At 41.7% G+C, this 18,563-nt stretch overlaps 1 protein-coding gene across 22 annotated transcripts in view; it reads right to left on the reverse strand.

Moving 5' to 3' along the window:
• Positions 1-18,563, reverse strand: part of LOC142742883 (microtubule-actin cross-linking factor 1-like) — a 236,195-nt gene that overhangs the window by 17,575 nt on the left and 200,057 nt on the right. For all 22 annotated transcript variants that reach the window (XM_075853080.1, XM_075853090.1, XM_075853095.1 and 19 more), the window contains 16 exons: positions 16,939-17,023; positions 16,614-16,855; positions 16,212-16,418; positions 10,049-10,168; positions 8,979-9,086; positions 8,251-8,469; positions 7,783-7,986; positions 6,883-7,114; positions 6,429-6,655; positions 6,219-6,341; positions 5,791-5,892; positions 5,284-5,385; positions 5,001-5,174; positions 4,403-4,558; positions 4,004-4,204; positions 1,900-2,028 (listed from right to left, as the gene is read on the reverse strand). In XM_075853080.1, the coding sequence (XP_075709195.1) occupies positions 1,900-2,028; positions 4,004-4,204; positions 4,403-4,558; positions 5,001-5,174; positions 5,284-5,385; positions 5,791-5,892; positions 6,219-6,341; positions 6,429-6,655; positions 6,883-7,114; positions 7,783-7,986; positions 8,251-8,469; positions 8,979-9,086; positions 10,049-10,168; positions 16,212-16,418; positions 16,614-16,855; positions 16,939-17,023 (2,631 nt within the window). The remainder of the gene's footprint in view (positions 1-1,899; positions 2,029-4,003; positions 4,205-4,402; positions 4,559-5,000; positions 5,175-5,283; positions 5,386-5,790; positions 5,893-6,218; positions 6,342-6,428; positions 6,656-6,882; positions 7,115-7,782; positions 7,987-8,250; positions 8,470-8,978; positions 9,087-10,048; positions 10,169-16,211; positions 16,419-16,613; positions 16,856-16,938; positions 17,024-18,563) is intronic.

Consider the following 18,563-nt stretch of genomic DNA (forward strand, 5'->3'; position numbering starts at 1 on the left):
CCTGTTTGTCTCTGACACACAGGATTCATCTAATATCGATCACATCCAAGTTATGAACTTAGATATGATCGATATTAGGTGGATCCTGTGTGAAAGAGCTGTATAATGAAAAGTAAAAACCTTTTTTTAATAAAAGTAATTTCGAAAATTGTATCAAAACACAAAAACCACATTAATCGAATAGTAATAAAAAATTATAATTTAAAAAGGTGTACATAGCCTTTAAATACATACATCCTTTTCTGCAGTACAAGACTGTCATTAGGGGGAGCAACTTGATTATGGATTTTATACACGCATGGATTTCAATAATAGCTGTATAAATCCCTCTTCGGTTATCTCCCCCTAGTGGCATTCTTATCCTGCAGAAATATATACAATTAACTAATCTGTGCATCCATGGAAATTATCTCTCTGTATCAAACAAGAACGAGCTGAAAACAGGGTTAACAAAGTATTTGTGTAGTGTAAATTGGAGCATCAAATACTGTATTAAAAAATGTAATGATCGGGACACGCTAATGTTCTATACACATACAAATCCATTCTAGCGATTATATAAGCATATACCGATAGGAAGGTCAACAGATACAAATCTAAAATGGCATAGAACTAATAAAATGATGGATCTCAATTTCAAATTACTTTGTGAAATTATAGAAGCAAATAACGTGGATATTCTTAAAAATACTGCAAACTACTGAAGAACTATGCCCGACATACGGAAATGTTACCACCCTAAATATCCATTAAAATGTGCATTCTGACATTTTGGAAATTTAAAGGGTAACTAAACTTTCAGAAAACGTCTGGCATGTCATAGTGACGTCAGCAGTTTTGATCGGTCTGGGTCCGAGCAATGAGACCCCACCAATCGCTCAAAGGAAGCGGCAGAAGTGCTCGGGTGAGCGCTGAGCCACTTGGTTTCTGATCGGCTTTTCTCGGAAAGCCAACGTACTGGCTCAATAGAAAGTCTATGAGCCCGTAACACCAACTGCTCTGCTTTCCGAGAATAGCCAATCAGAAACTAAGCGGCTCAGCCCTCACCCAAGCACTACTGCCGCTTCGTTTTAGCGATTGGTGGGGGTCTCAGTGCTCAGACTCCCACCAATCAAAACTTCTGATATGTCACTATGACATATCAGAAGTTTTCTGAAAGTTTAGTTACCCTTTAATTGTTCTTGCAATGTACTAGTATAGCAAAAATCTGATGACAAACATTTACATATAATGGAATAAAATGTATTTATGTTTATCCATAGTGGAGGGGGCTTGAAAGAGTGATGCCTGACACACTGTTTCAAAGATCAGAAAAGGGGAATCCATAGGTCATGAATAGCCAGCCACCTCAGGCCCTTTACTAGGCATTACACCGTTTTCCCTGAAGTGTTACTGTAACAATGTGAAAAACAGTAAGGTTATGCATGAATGACTCATTTTAATCAATGATAACAATGAATTTAGTTTTATGCATTTAGGCCCCATGCACACAAACTTAAAACCGCCCCGGTAATTACGGGCCGTAATTTAGGGCCCATAGACTTCTATTGGCCACGGGTACCTTCCCCTTTTGCTTACGGGAAGGTGTCCGTGCCATTGAAAAATATAGAACATGTCCTATTTTTTTTTATTTTACAGGCAGTGCTACTATACTTTATAATGGAAGCACTGCCCGTAAAAACGGGCACGGTCGTGTGCATGTGGCCTTACACTGGCCAATTCTTACGATCCCCATTGGACAACTACGAATCATATTGATAACGGTTACGCAAAGTAACCTGAAGTTCAGTCACTATGAGGCATCACAGTAAGTATAGTTAATTCTTTCTCCAGCCACACCTGTCCCTCGGTCATCATACCTAAACCAGTTCCATTTAAGAAAACAGAAAAATTTCTTACCATATGAGCCTGCAACTGCTCCCGGGCGGTCTCTGGAAGTCCACCAGTGGGTTTGGCGGCTGAAAGTTGACTTTCTATTCTGCTCTGCCACTGGATGAAATCTTCAATCTCACCAGTAAAGCCTTGAGCCTACAAGGTAAACCAGAATATGTAACACATAAAATCACATAATATAGTCTCTGCAACAAGAATGAGTTATAGTATAAATCCTCTTCAATAAAAAACAAACAACAAATTGCCTTAATAAGAAGCACATATAGTGTGCCCACTTTGTAATACATAAAGGGGCAGATTTACTAATGCCATTTAAGATTAAGAGTTGGACCAAGCAGAAGATGCAGCAAATTCATCACAGTGGTCCACGCTGAATGATAAATTTGGTGTATCTTGCTAGACACTTTTCTCTTCCTTATACCACCTCTTGGTTTGTTTAGCTTACGCCAGTTTTTTGTGTCAAAATCTTTCATTTCTAACCGCGCCATTTTTGGCTAGACCCTCTTTCCTGTCTAAACCCGTCAATAAATGTGTTGCACAGCATGTACGCCAGAATTCCAGCGCATTTTCAATAGTTAATCTGACCTATTATGTGAAAACTATGCTGCCAAGAGCGGCTATGAGGTGTCAGTCTTATAGAGGCCCTGTCACTAGGTCATAAAATTTTAACTGGGTATCTTACCTAAATATTGCTCTCACCCTGACTCTAGCACTGTTTTTCTTTTTTTTTTTTACTGGACCCCTCCATTCCAGAGATATGTGCCATAGGTGCGTTGGCTCCCTATATGATAATTTGCTGTAGTTAGTCAATGAGGTGGTGCTAGCTTTCCTGCCTCAGATGTTGACCAACCAGAATGAGGCAGCTTGAGGGTAGTTCACACCCTGTTGGCAAATTAGCATAGAAGGAGCAAACACAACAGTGGGCCATATCTCTGGAACGGCGGAGTCCCACAGAAAAAAACAGAGCTAGAATCAGGTTGACAGCGTTATTCAGGTCAGTTAACCAATTCAACTTATATGACCCAATGACAGGTCCTCTTTAAAGGGAATGTGTCGCTATAAATTATTATTTTTTTTTTTATTTAGTTAAACAGTTATTATATACATTGTTATAATTTTTTAACATTTTTTCACAAGTCAGGAAATATTATAAATTAGATTTTAATTTATAACATTTCCCTGTGCTGGTCACTAGAGGGAGCAATTCCAAAAATTGCAGCATTGGCATGTGGTAAAGCAACCACATTGCTTTATGCTGCAAATTTGGTGTAAACACACACGCTCTAGTGTGCTCACAGAATCCCCCCTCCCTTATCCTGGCTAGTGCCAGGAGAAAGGAGGGATTGAATGTTCAAGCCTCCTACACGGTGTACCGCCATTTTTTGAGCGAATACATAGTGTAGTAGGCTTACATACAGTGGTAATTACACACTAAAACACGTACATACACAGAAATAACTTACCCGCTCCTGCCGCCGCTCCCTCTGGTCCGTCCGCTCCCTCAACTCCTAGTGCTTGCTTCAGAACACATGTCCGGAAGCCGCGACCGGAAGTAGTCTACTTACTGTCCGGCCGCGGCTTCCGGTCCACAAGAAAATGGCGCCGGATGTCGCTCGGCCGAAGACCTTCCATTTGGACTGTGTAGGAGCGACGCATGCGCCGTTCCCACACAGACGGCGTACAGCATAGTGAATGCAACGGCTCCCATTCGCATTCTCTATGGGGCTGTATGTGCCGTATTCCATGTCTGTATGTGTCGTTAATCGACACATACAGAGATGAAAAAAAAAAATTGCATCCCCCATAGAGAAGAAAAAGTTTGAAAAAAACACACAAATAAATAAAACATTTTTCCGCGTCACCCTTCCTTTAAGGGAGAGGCAGAGACTGTGCACCGGCTCATCCACGTCAGCAGCTCTGAGGATAGAGCCACTTATGTGGCCTAATTTTGACACTCTATATATTAAAGTGTGATCAATATAAATGGATTTTTCAACCCACAGACCCACCCCCCTCTCCAAGGGGTGACCACTGGGATCTCCACCAATCAATATTGGAGATGGAAACCCTGCTATGTTCTTGTAATGTACTAATTCTTTGTACTACAAACCTGTTGAAGAGCCATGTCCAGCTGCTGCTCTCTCTCCTCAGTTTTCTGCAGTACAGACTCCCACAACTGGTTCAGCATTTGCAGCCGACTTCCTAGGCTATTGTCGTCATCATCTCCAGCACTGGACTCAAGCAGTTCTCTCCCAGCCTTGTTGACCGTTTGCACTGTGCTCTCATGGGCTAGCACATCATTTTTTAGTACCTGCAAATAAACAGGAAGGAATACTTAATTACCTGTATGTAAAGTCAATATATATATATATATATATATATATATATATAAATTTCTTTTTTAATCATCATTTTATCATAGACCAAGGCACAATTATGAAGTTCAGTATTTTTGAACACATATTACGCCCCCAGCAATAAAAATGCTGTCCACAACTTCAACACTTACATGATGCTTGGCAAGCTCCACCTCAATAACCTTAGGATCTCCACTGATGGGTTTCTGAGCATCCAGCAATTCTTGTGTGTGTGTCAGCCATGACATAACTTCTGCTAAAGCATGTTGGAATTGTCCAAGAGCCAGCAGGGCACCTTCCAATTTATGCTGCAGAAAAGAGAGGCACGAATCACATAGTGTCAGGGCATGCAACTGCTATGGGGCCCATGTTGGGAGGGGGCAGCACACAGAACTGCTTCCCAGTTTTGCCGTGACACAGTCATATGGGCTACCGGCAGCCACCACTAGGGGGAGAGCATATTGCGTTCAATAACTATATAAATCCCTAAGCAGTTAGTTCCCTCTAGGTAGTAACAGCATGAAGACAAAAATATATAACATTTCAAGGCACTAAAAGCAGAGCTACCGTATACAGATAATATTGTGAAATTATTAGTTACAGAATAGTGAACAATAAATCTGATAAAGGCATAGTATATTTGGCAGCGCTCTTCTTGGACTTTGCTATGGGGTCTTATGAGTTCTATGAATGCCCCTGCTTCCATGAATCATCTAATAAGACAATACGATTTGACTTCACTCTCCCCACCTGTCTGTGTATAATGTTCTCTCCAAGATTCTCCCACAAATGTTTCAGCTCAGTGAGTGGACCCTGAATGATTTCTCTATCTGTGTCATCAATGGCTTTTTTTAACATCAGTTCCCCTTGATGAATTAATTTCTCCATTTCAATTTGCTGCTGGTAAACCTCCACCTTAAACACCTAGTAAGAGAGAAAATTCAAAATGAAGGAATATGACAAAAAGCAAGACTGGATACATTTTACTATATTGGACACGATGTACATATTTTAATTGAGGAGTTAAATTTACCTTCATTTCATTGATCTGCTCCTTTACTGTACCAATATCTGTCCCAACAGGAGGCATATCACACAGTTTAATAACAGCATTATCCAGCCAGTCAAACATTGCCTGAAATAAAAGGAGGCAGTCTTTTTAGCTATGGGCTATTTCAATACTACAAATACATCGTGAACTAAAGGAGTGATCTATACCAAGGAATTGGATTTACACCTTACAGAAATAGAGTGAGAAGCAGGAGCACTATCTATGAGAAAGTTTTGCGATTCCTTTGCTTGTAGCTATAAAACAATCATTATTTTGTATTGCACACCAATGTAATACAGGCTTACAAAAATAAAACTGTTCCAATGATTCACGTATAGTTAAGTCTCAGACGAATGTCTTTGTGTAATGAGTTACTTACAGCGTACCCTATACTTTCCTTCTGTCAAAGTGAGCGGAAAAGTGTATTGGAATGGCAGATCTATTCTATTTTTCTGCCTATTTGTTGTCCCATCTATTGTACAAATCTACCTGCAAGGTGTCTTGGTACTGCACAGCATTGGACATTGCATCCCTCAGTTTCTCCAGGCGTTCTGTCCATGTTTTCTTGAGATTTTCCCAGGCTGAATTCATCTATCAGAGGGGGAAAAAAAAAAAGTAAAAAAAAAAACCAAAATGATAGGGAATAGCAGTAACTAAAAATATGACAAATTCCAAATATTTGCGCTCTAAGAGAGAAAAAAAGTCAAATGCGCCGACAAGCACAAAACGACCTATTTGTACCTGTATTAATTGGACCTGGATTCCTTCAAAGTTCCGTTTTGAAAACCTCCCCTTAGAATAAAGCCGCTACAGCGATCAAGCTGATCACCACGGGTCCAGCTTCATTAACCCTGTGGTGATTAGCTGCTATCGCCGGGGAACACGACTGCTCATTTTCCATTTGTGACCTGAAGTACCTCATCAATGCTTTTCTTTACTTCTGGTTTTTCAGTCTCTCCACAAGCAAATATGAGATCCGCTCCTAGGATCCTAATAAACTCCAGCTCTTCATGAAGTCCATCAGTCTCTTCCTTAATGGACTAAAGAAAACAAAGAAGTATATTTCCAACAATCTATGGCAATTTCAGCGGACACTAGAAAACAGACTATTTGTATAGGTTTCTTACATCTGCAGCTTCAATCTGTTGTTTAATCATTGATGGGTCAATTCCAGGACTCTCCAGATCATAGACAATCTCATGTGTGTCTTTTATAGTAGTTAGTAATGCATTCATGTCCAACCAGAATTTCTCTGCCAGCTCAAGAACATCCAACAATTTCATTTCACGCTCATCTGCTTTGCTTTTGATATCTTCCCAGAAGAATGTAAGCCGATCCAGTTTATCCTGAATGGCTGAAGCGAGATACAAGAGCGGAGCCTTGTCATGTAAATAGCATTTTTTTTCAAAATACAGATATTCACTAGCAAAAATGGCTTATAACGTAATAGGTTTTAACAATAGCAATCTAAAAGGAGCACTGAGAACCCGTTGTTACCATGGATACCTAGCTTTTGGATTTGATCAATAGCAAAGACACAACAAAACCGGTATAATCAGAGATTTGAACTGGTTTGCTTACCTTTTGCGGCAGGATCCACGTCTGCCCCTTGTGAGCGGCTGAGTAGCTCCTCCCCACGATGTTTCAGGGCCGCAAAGGAGGGCTGTAATTTTTCAAGTTCCATAAATGTGTTCTTCTTCTCACTGATACAATCCCGGATCTTTTCCACCTCTGCAGGAATCAGAGGCGGCATATGTAGGCGAGACGCCATGCTCTCTAGTGTCTCCAACATAGGCTCTACCTTGTCATGGAACTGGTATAGGAATAAGTACACGGATAGTGTTACATTTATGAATGACCAGAAATACACGAAAAAAGCAGGACATAAAAGGAAGGAAAGGTTGAGGTTAGAAACGAATGAAGCGGGATGACACTTACCTCCACAATCTGTAATGCAGAATAGTCAGGCCGACAGGGACATGTTACCATGGCAGCACAACAGAAAGTTAACACATTCCACAAGGAAAGGAGGTGACGTGAGATGAGAGGAGAGATGGGGGGTTAGTGGAGCACAAACCACAGCAACTCAACAATGCAAATACAATAACACATGGGCAAACCATAGAACACGCCAATGTCTGAACTATGGAGTAAGATGGTATGGGGACTACAGAACATGCAGGACTTGGATATCAAGTACACAGAAAATGTGCAACCCATGGGCAAATGACAATCATCAAAACATAGACAAAACTATTCTTTTTTTACTTTAAATGTTTGTTAAATGGTTCGCCAGCACAAATACAGGTTACGGTTAATAAACGTAAAGGTACTTCTATCATTCAGTGCTGCATGCTTACTATGGTGTTCATTCTCTGATGTTTTTTCTTTGTGATAAAGTTTTGTCCTATTCTATTTCTGCATATGTCAAGTAATGGGTTGTGTTGCCATAAGCAAAATTGACAATGTGGGATGGCATACCTGAGCAGCTTGTGCCAGTGCATCATCCAGTGCCATAGCCATTGTGCGAACATCTTGCCTAATTCCCAGATAGAGCTCCTCTGCTTTACTGTACTTTTGCTGCACAGCTACCCCTTCCTCAGGATTCAGTTCACATAAGTGTGGCCCAATCTTCAGCAGCTTGTCAATGTGGGGCTTGTGTTCAGAAACCGACTCTCTCAATTGCTGCAATTTCAACAAAAGCATGACACGTAAAACTTTTGGTCCTGACACAAAAGGATGCAGCGGATGGTGTGGAAAGTTATACTGGGTCAGCAGAGGACGTCATCTGAGACAGCATTTCTGAGTTAGATGTGAGACATATTACTAGTCTAATTTCTGCCTGGTGTCTTGGGAAATCAAACAGAGCTTTAGACGGTCTTATAAATAGCTTGTATTACAGAGTGAAGAGTACTGGAAAAAAAATGAATAACCTGCAAGATGCCCTACCCTTATTTCTTCTTGCTGCTGTTTAAGCATGTCATGATCAACAGCAGGGGGTGGCAGCTGGGAAATTGTGGCCTTCATTTCTTCAATCCAAGGGTTTAATTCCTCATAGGTTTCCCAGAACTGCCCCACAAGGACATGGGCACGTTCCAGACGGGCAGACCTCTCTGAGTTTATGTGGCTGACATCCTCATACTGCTGCAGCAACAATTTTGTTTTTTCCTGAAACAAATACAGATATAAATCTCTGATTCAATCCCAATAAAGATATAAAAAGGGATTGTCCGGTTTCAGCAAATTAACGTTATTTTTTTGTATAATAAAAAGCTATACCTTTTTCCAATATACTTTCTATATTAAGTCTTCAAAATCTCTGCTTGTTGTTATTCAGTAGGAAGATTCATTGTTTACTTTGTCTATAAAATTCTGCCCATGATCGTGTGATGTGCACACAGGTGCTGGGATCATTAGGAGACAGAACTCTGAAACCCATACTGTAACGAGTAGTGCACCTGTGTCCACCATATGAACATGGACAGAATTTTTTCCCACGGGAAGTAAAGAATCACTCTTGTTGAATGACAACAAGCAGAGATCTTGAAAACGGTGAAGAATTAATACAGATAGTATATTTGAAAACTGTATAACTTTAATTACACAAAAAACAACATTCATTTGCTGAAAATGGACAACCCCCTTAAGCAACAGATAAATTGTAATTTTGCCCTTACTTGTAGAGTGGCCTTTTGTTCATCCCCACATGTACCAAGAATCTCTTCCTGTGTGCCAATCAGCTCATCAATAGAATCTTTGTGGCGGATAATGTCTACAGAGAAAGCCTGCACAGTAACAAAACTTGATTAATCTTGAGGTAATCAGAATTATTTATGGAAAGAAATTCAGTCAAGCCTCATTGTCACTAGCAAATCTAACTATTTAGGAAGCGTTCACATCTGCATTGTGGCTTCCGTTGTAGCGTATTCTTCGACAGAAGAAATACCGTAGTCGGAAAAAAACTGATATGCCATCCGTTTGTATGTTATGCATTACGTTTAACGGATCCGTTTTTATTTCAGCACATGCGCAGACTAAGGCTTCGTTCACATATGCGCCAGGGTCCCGTTCCGGTGCTTTGCGACTTCGCTATTAATTCCGGCAAAATCGACGGAACCCTTGTACAACTGAGACAAACAGAAACCATTGGGACCGGATCCGTCACCTTTGAAATCAATGGTGATGGAAACGGAAGCCTTTGGTTTCCGTTTGTGTTAGTCAGGGTCCCGTTTCGACAGAAAGCTCAGACGGAACGGAGCCCCGACGCAGATGTGAACGAAACCTAAAAATGAAAGCAAGAAAGATGCAAAGATAAAAATGGATCCGTTAAAAACGGTGTATAACTGATGACAAACTGATACAAACGGAAAGAAAGAGGTCAGTTTTCTTGACGGATCCAGTAAACTGACCCGTCAAAAACAAACATTTTACCTTCCGTTGCATTCAGTCTGGCATCAGTCACTCTGTCCGTTTTTTTTTTTATTTCCACGGATCCGCTAGAACGGATGCCACAACGCAAATGTGAACGAAGCCTTATTTATTTGAAATACTTTTTTTTTTTTTTTTTTTAACCACTGCATTTGTTTTTAAGTGTCATACTAAAAGTATGACACTGAAAGGGAAGGAATCTCTTCAAAATGACAATACCAACTATATTTATTTAAGACCATTGTAAGTATGAACCAAATAAGTAGCGAAATTCTAGCACGGATTCACATGTCCAGCAATAAGTGAACGGGAATCATACCTTTTGCACCTGGAGCTGAGCTGTAGTCTGATCCTGCTCCAAACAGACTGGTCCGAGTGCCAAAAGTTTCCTCCTGGTCTCAACTACCCAGGCTAATTCTGTGTCAGCTGCTTGCTCGTACTGGCAGGAAAGGAGCAAAGACGAAGGAAGACAATGAAGCACACAAATTGCAGACACACACCAAACACTAAATTAAAAAGTGGCATCTTCACAGCTCTTAAAAACAGAGAGGCTGTTCACCTTTAAGTTACTGTATAAGCCCTCCTGCAACTTTTACTAAAACATGCTAAAGTAGACTTACTAATGTGAATACGCCTAGAATGCGTGGAGAAAGGCGCCACAATTTGGCACATTTAAGCACAAAGGTGTTATACCTCTCAAGACACTTTAAAAAAAAAAAGTACTGAAAAAGGGGTGGGGCTTAACAGAAATAGGGCATGGCTTAAACTGCGCCAAAGATCTGGCTTAAAATTTGGTTGCGAATTAAGCCAAAATGTAAGCACAAAATTGATCCCAGTGTATCTTCTGACTGCCTGATCTAAGCTGATACTGTCTAAAACTCAGTAAAACTGTTCCAGTGTTTGACTAGTTTCTTTGTTGACTCCTAGGCATTACTTTATACATGCAGTTTTCTATTCTCCCAAAGTGTGCAGAAAGCAGCTCTGTCTGACATCCGAAGATCCTATTCAACAACTCCGACTAGAGGGCATTAATAAAATATGAAGCCAAGTAAAAGCGCACATATTGAAGTTACATGACCAGACCCATTAATAAGTATTTAACACACGGTGGATGCTGCCATGTTTTGCTTAACTAGTCAGATCAATTCCTTACAAATCGTATGCACAAATATTAGGCAACAAGGACATGTAAAGAGTGAATACCATACAAGGTCCTGGAAGCAGAAACAAGCGGCTCTAGTACATGGACTATGAACACATATTATATTCAGACACTGAAACTTGCAGAAGCCTGCAGGAATAGCAAACCAAAAAGCAATTACACAGGAAGCATAAAGTCCAAAACGGTGAGGGTAATTTATCAAAACTGGTGCAAAGGAAGAGTGAAGTAGTTGCCCTCAGCAACCAATCAGGTTCAAGCTTTCATTTTTCAGAGTCCTTTTTGAAAATGAACGAAGCCATCTGATAAGCCTCCCCCTATGTGTATCTCCTCTGGGCTAATTCGAAATGAATAAACAAGAAGCACCAGTCACTTTATTATTGAACCAGTTAATATGGAAGCACTATTATTTGTCAGCACAACTTTATCTGAAGTAGTTCTCCTGGTTTAGAGGTTAAAAAATCTGCCTAAAAAGACCGCTCTGGTACATTGGCACGAGCTGTGCGCCTGTGTCCGTTAAACAAGTCTCCTGCTTTGAATGTGCATAAGAGTGCTTCTATTCAGTGAAAGCAAACAAAGACCTTGAACATGGTATGTAATCAAAATATAAGGCACATTAGAAAGTTGAAATCCATCCATATGCCCTATGAGGGCATAACAATGACACAGAGGATGGGGTCTCCTGCTCACAACCACCCATCTGTTAGCCAGAGTGGAGAGCTGCTGCAAAGAGCGGTTCAAGGACACGGTGAGACTGTGTGATATAGGGTCACAATTGTATTCAATGGGTGTCATGTAATACTAACTACCCCTTACCTGGTGATAATTGTGGATAGCTGGGGGTTCTAAAAGCAGGACTCTCATTGATTAATTTACTGTTAAGGGTGTTGCTGAACTAAAGGGTTGCGGTGTCTATGTTAGACAACCCCTTTGACCTCTTAACGACGAGTGATGGATATATCCGCCACTCGGATCTCGGGGGTTCTGCCCAGTGTACCCATGAGATCAGCCGGGCTCCTGCCACAACTGCCGGGATCGGCAATAAATCCTATCCTTGGAGTTTAATCCCTTACATGCTGCGATCAATATCGACCAAGGCATCTAGGGGTTACCATGGCAGCTGGGGCCTAACAAATGTCCCCAGGCCTGATATGGCTGAATGCCTATTAGGCCATGCTAGGGCCAGGCCTAATAGGTCACCTGTCATTGTAACACTGAGAGGCAATAATGCTAATAGTACCAAGAAAATAAATAGTACAATTATGCTTCATTATAAAGTACACCCCCCCCCCAAAAAAAAATATAAACCCATTTTTTCATTAAAATTTAATTATCCCAAAAAATAATACATATTAGGTACCGTTGTAACGACCTGTAGAATAAAGTAATTTTTGTGTAGCTGTATTCTGAAACCCCTAACTTTTAACATTAACTCTTAACATTTTTGCCATAAATAAAGCCACATGCCTGACTAGGTGGCCGGGTTTATCCAGAAACTGCCAAGTGCGTTTTGCTACAGTTTCCGTAACATCCTTGCACCCCGATGAGGTTTCGAAAAGAGCGTAGTAAAACTCGCTCAGCGGTTTCTGGAAAACATGGCCACTTTTTTTTTTTAAACTCGTTTTATTAAGAACTGTTACAGTAACAAGTATAAAATCAGTCACACATCGCTAATTACAGAATACATCGCATTGGATGAAGGAAATTGACATACAGCAAGTCAAGTAATGACAGAACATTCCAAGAAGATGATATGCCATAAACAATGGCACTTAGACTGGCTTACTGTGACGTATGTACGACTATTGTAATAAAAGGACAAAAACAAGAACAGAGATAAAAGAAAACAAAACAGCCTAGGAATTGTGTCACCCGTGAGCATCTAATAAATCATGCACAGCAAGTTCAAGGAGATACATATTAAAAATGCAGGTCACCTATGTAACTATCTCACAGTATCTTGTGAACCAGCGGAGGGGTTAACTGTCAAGGGGGAGTTATTCCAAATATCCCAGACCTTAGAAAACGTAGTACTACAACCACGATTCAGAAATACTACCTTCTCCAAAGGTATTACAGAATTTACCAATCCCTTCCAATAACCAATGGATGGAGGGCGATCATTCATCCAATGCTGTGCTATAGTTTTTCGTGCTAGAAACAGAGTTTCTCTCAAAAAAATTCTAGTGTGGTGATTCCATGTCTCCCCATCCATTACACCAAATAAACATATCTTAGGACATAAAGGGATACCTACATGTAATAAGGACGATAACAGGGATAGTATGTCATTCCAAAAGTCCCTAATGATGGTACATGACCACATCATATGTCAAAAATCTGCCTCCGGAACATGGCATCTCAGACAGTCTGAAGAAGGCAAACGTCCCATTTTGTATATCCTAACCGGGGTCAAATATGCCTGGTGTATTATACATAACTGGATCATTTTATTGTTTGCGGATGGGGAAACATGAAGATGGGACTCCAAAATATCATTCCAATCATCTGTCTGAATAGTAGGAATCCACCGTTTCCATCTACTCTCTATAGCAAGTGGTGTGGAATTCACCATGACTGATAACAAATGGGTATAGAGGGCGGATATCAGGCCTCGTGTACCCTGGGAGTTAAGAATCCCTATCAGCGGGAAGGAAGAGATTGTTAAGTTATTTCTCAAGTGATGGAATTGGGTTTGTACAATATGACGAATCTGTAGATACCTATGAAAATGGGTGCGTGGTATGTCATACTTAGTCTGCAACTGAGTGAATGAAAGTAGGACATTATCCTCATATAGGTCCCCTATAGTTCCAATAGCTGGAGATAACCGCGGGGGCATTAAAGGAAAGTAAGAAGCATTGTTCCATAAAGGCATTTCAGACACAATATCAATGTAACCAATGTAACCCAACTGCTTTTTCGCTTGTCTCCAAACCACACGGGCCAGCTTGTGTAAGGGCAGGGGTTTAATATGGGCAGGGAGAGAATTCACTTCAAGGGAGCCGAGCAAACATTGACTCCCAAGTACATGAGCCAAATGGTGCTCTGAGTTGGGAAGATCCTTTTCAGGCATCCAGGAACTTGAGGTTTTTAGCTGGCACACTAAATAATATAAAAATAAATCTGGTAGAGCCGTCCCTGCCTGTGCTTTAGGCCTTTGGAGCGTGGACAACCTGAGTTTATGTCTAGAATTTCCCCATATAAACAGTGATAACAAGGAGTTGAGCTGTTTAAAAAAGGATTTAGGTACGACATCCGGACTGTGCTGAAGGGCATATAGAAATTTAGGCAACAAAATCATTTTAACCAGGTTAATACGGCCAGATACTGATAAAGGCAGTTTACCCCATGCATGAAATTTAGAACGGGTGAAGTCCAATAGCGGCAACATATTTAAGGAAAGGTCAACATCGGGGAGTTTAGTTATAAATATGCCCAAATATTTGAAATTATCTACTAGAGGCAACGGCGACAACTCCGACAGGCCTGGGGCTGTACTTTGGACAGGGACATAAGAGATTATTTCCCCCAATTAATAGAAAGACCGGAATATTGTCCAAAACGTTCAATGATATTAATAACCAAGGGAAGGGTATCCTGCACTCTATCCATAAAAAGCACCATATCATCTGCATAGAGACCAATGGTGTCCATACGGTCTGCTATGGTTATACCTGTGATAAGTGGAGAGGAGCGTATCGGCAATGCTAGAGCCTCAATTGCCAAACTAAGGCCTCATGCACACGACCGTAAAAACTCCCGTTATTACGGGTCGTAATTACGACCCGTAATAACGGGCTCATAGACTTCTATTGGCGACGGGTGCCTTCCCGTTTTCTCACGGGAAGGTGCCCGTGCCGTTGAAAAAGATAGAACATGTCCTATTTCAGGCCGTAATAACGGCACGGACAGTCCATAGAAGTCTATGGAGCTCTCGTAATGACGGCTGGCTACATGTGTGCACCCGTCATTACGGCAGCGTTGCTAAGCGACGTCAGTAAATAGTCACTGTCCAGGGAGCTGAAAGAGTTAACTGATCGGCAGTAACTCTTTCAGCACCCTGGACAGTGACTACCGATCAGTATAAACCTGTAAAAAATAAAAATAAAAAGACGTTCATACTTACCAAGAACTTCCTGCTTCCTCCAGTCCGGTCTCCCGCCCGTTGCCTTGGTGACGCGTCCCTCTCGACATCCGGCCCGACGTCCTGGATGACGTTTCAGGCCATGTGACCGCTGCAGCCAATCACAGGCTGCAGCGGTCACATGGACTGCCGCATCATCCAGGGATGTCGGGCTGGATGTGAAGAGAGGGACGCGTCACCAAGACAACGGCCGGGTAAGTATGAATTTCTTTAACTTTTATTACAGAAAGGGCTGTCCCTTCTCTCTATCCTGCACTGATAGAGAGAAGGGGCTGCCGATTAGTGCAGTGCTATTTTGCCGCCAAAAACGTGCCCGTAAATACGGGTGGAATACGGGTGACACCGGACCCATATTTACGGGCACGGGTTCGTAAATACTGGTGCAAAACGGGTCGAATACGTGTGACACCGGACCCGTATTTACGCCAGTATTTACGGGTGGGAAAAAATACGGTCGTGTGCATGAGGCCTAAATAAAGTGGGAAACATGGCCACTTTACAACTGGCAGGAACCCATCGACAGAAGGTAGGACCATGTAGGTCCCGCGTCTATTGAATATTTATGACAAATCCTGTGAAGATGCCATAAATGTACGAGATGGTAACACCACTTTAAGGTCCAAACAGGCCTGGTCGTTAAGGGGTTGAAGCAGGATGTGGAAAACAGCTTTGAAACAAGTGAGCATGCACTTTTCACACATGCACAATTAGACTATTATTACTATTCGCACATGCAGCATTATTTCAGACATATATATATATATATATATATATATATATATATATATATATAAACATAAATGGATGTTGAGGAGTTTAGGCCCAGTTCCCGTCTGTGTCGGAGGCTCATTTAGGAGCCTCCGTCGCAAATTCTTTCATATTTGCTGGACAGAAGAGTGTAGCCTGAGGCGCTATTTTGTCTGGCAAAATGACAGACACCATGACAAAAACCCGAAAGAACATATTAAAGTCAATATGTTCTGACTGGCGCAGTTGGTTTCCGGTCATGCGACGGATCCGGCACTTCAGTTTTTCGGTTCCTATGATGGCACAGAGAAAAACGGAAAAGCGAGCGCAGATGTGAACAGAGCCATAGAAAAGGCTTTCTAATGTTTCAACTTTCAGTAAAAATAAAACAAAAAAAACTACTTTATTACATTTACACATTTATCTTACCTGTTGTGATCTTTGAATAGCAGCATCTATCTGATCAACTCTGTTTCCAATAGTAGCACTGACTGATCTATACTGTTCGTTGGCATCGGAGACAAGTTTATCTAGACCCTCACGGGCTCTCCAAGGCACAAGTTCCAGCAAGGCACTGCCCACCTCGTTAATGGTATCAAGGACTATGCGGTACTCCATGGCTTCATTCTTTAATTCCTGCATATAACAGAATTATAATGGAAGTTAAACGGTGCATGCGTGCTGTAAGCAGTTCTTATAATAGCCAATATAACAGTACATGGTTTATAGCATGTCATAAGCAGATATATTGCAGTTTTTGCCACAATTCGGCAAATATCGCGGCAAGAAACTTGTCCATAGCGTATGCAGGGACACTTGACTTATTCCCACCTTTTGTCTCTGTTGGAACTGAGGAATCTGATCTCCTGCAGGTGACTGCCCTCTTGTGCGAGCAAGTTCATTCTCAACCCTTCCTAACCAGCTAGTTAATTCCTCGTGGGTGGTCTGGAACTTGCTGGCTAGTTGTAAGGCCTGCTCCAAAGTTCTGAGAGCTTTCCCACTGGATGCTGTGATCTCAGAGTACCGTGTCTTTATGCCATCCAACTTCTCCTGGATCAGCAGTACCTCCTCTCCTATAGAATAATTATGGACAAAAAAAATAAGACCAGCATAGAATCATTAAGAATATATGTATATATCCCTCTGAAGACCTTACCTGTTGTCTGCTTCAACAGCGCTTGTCCATTTTTAACAGCTTGATCCATATTTCTCTTTCTATTGATTATTTCTTCACTTAGGGCCTTGATAAAAGAGGAATTATAATTAGAGTAATACATTTAAATTTAACAAGAACAATTAAGAAATCATCAGCCCCTGTTGGGTTGTTCCTTGAAATACACAAAGCAATTCTCTAGGACCTACCCCTTAAAAAGGTGCATTCATCTCAGTATATGGGTGTTAAAGGGGTTCCTCTTGCTATGACAGAATGTGTCACCCGTTCTAGCTTTGTCTGATCTCGCTGACTTCCGGCCACTTCCTGATTATATGGGCGGGTGTTACGAAAACAGCTTAGCTCGCTGAGCTACGCTGTTTCCGTAACTACCATTCTGTTCTATGGGACTTACAGTAACTCCCAACCACATAACATTTTTCATGGTCAGAATTCACCGGATTCAGCCGCAACAGAGCGGCTGAACGGGTTTTAGGGGGCCCCGTTCTGGAGATAGGTGTGGATATGTCATAAATGTCTCTGATGGGAAAACCCCTTTAAGGCTATGTTCACACGGGGTCTTTTGCCGAGTTTTTTGACGCGGAAACCGCGTCGCAAAACTCGGCAGAAACGGCCCGAGAACGCCTCCCATTGATTTCAATGGGAGGCGTCGGCGTCTTTTTCCCGCGAGCAGTAAAACTGCCTCGCGGGAAAAAGAAGCGACATGCCCTATCTTCGGGCGCTTCCGCCTCCGACCTCCCATTGACTTCAATGGGAGGCAGGAGAAAGCGTGTTTTATGCCCGCGGCGCTCAATGGCCGCGGGCGAAAAACGGCACGATAATTGCTGTTCACACGGAGTATTTTGGGGGAGGAATATCTGCCTCAAAATTCCGTTTGGAACTTTGAGGCAGATATTCCTCCCCCAAAATACTCCGTGTGAACATAGCCTTAGTCTCAAGGAAATCACCTCTCAATGCTTTGACTTCCTTTGTGCTTATGCAAAGCAGCCAGTCTTAAAGGGTAACTAAACGATCGACAAACTTCTGACGTGTCATAGTGACATGTCAGAAGTTTTGATTGGTGGGGGTCCGAGCACTGAGACCCCCACCAATTGCTAAAACGAAGCGGCAGAAGCGCTCGTGTGAGAGCTCAGCCACTTCGTTTCTGTTCGGCCTTTTCCGGAAAGCCGATGCATCGGAGTACGGACTCAGACTTTCTATTGAGCCTGTACTCTGATACATTGATTTCCGGAAAAGGCCGAACAGAAACGAAGTGGCTGAGCGCTTCTGACGCTTCATTTTAGCAAATGGTGGGGGTCTCAGTGCTCGGACCCCCACCAATCAAAACTTCTGACATGTCACTATGACATGTCAGAAGTTTGACGAACGTTTAGTTAGACTTGAACAGGCAAAGCTGCAGTGGGAGCACAAAGGTGATTTAGAGCAACAGTCTGTGATAAGACAGGAGACAGATTTCTAACTACCTCAGATTCCAATTAGACAACACAATAAATCAGCTATTTAAAACAGCTAATGGGTTTACAGTGTGTTTTTGCTATCTGGATGTACTCTTTTGTGCAGTACTGAGGATCTGACATAACATTTTAAATATTGCTCTCGTCCAAAAAAAG

Source organism: Rhinoderma darwinii, chromosome 2 (assembly GCF_050947455.1).
Source record: "Rhinoderma darwinii isolate aRhiDar2 chromosome 2, aRhiDar2.hap1, whole genome shotgun sequence".
NCBI classification, from domain to species: domain Eukaryota; kingdom Metazoa; phylum Chordata; class Amphibia; order Anura; family Rhinodermatidae; genus Rhinoderma; species Rhinoderma darwinii.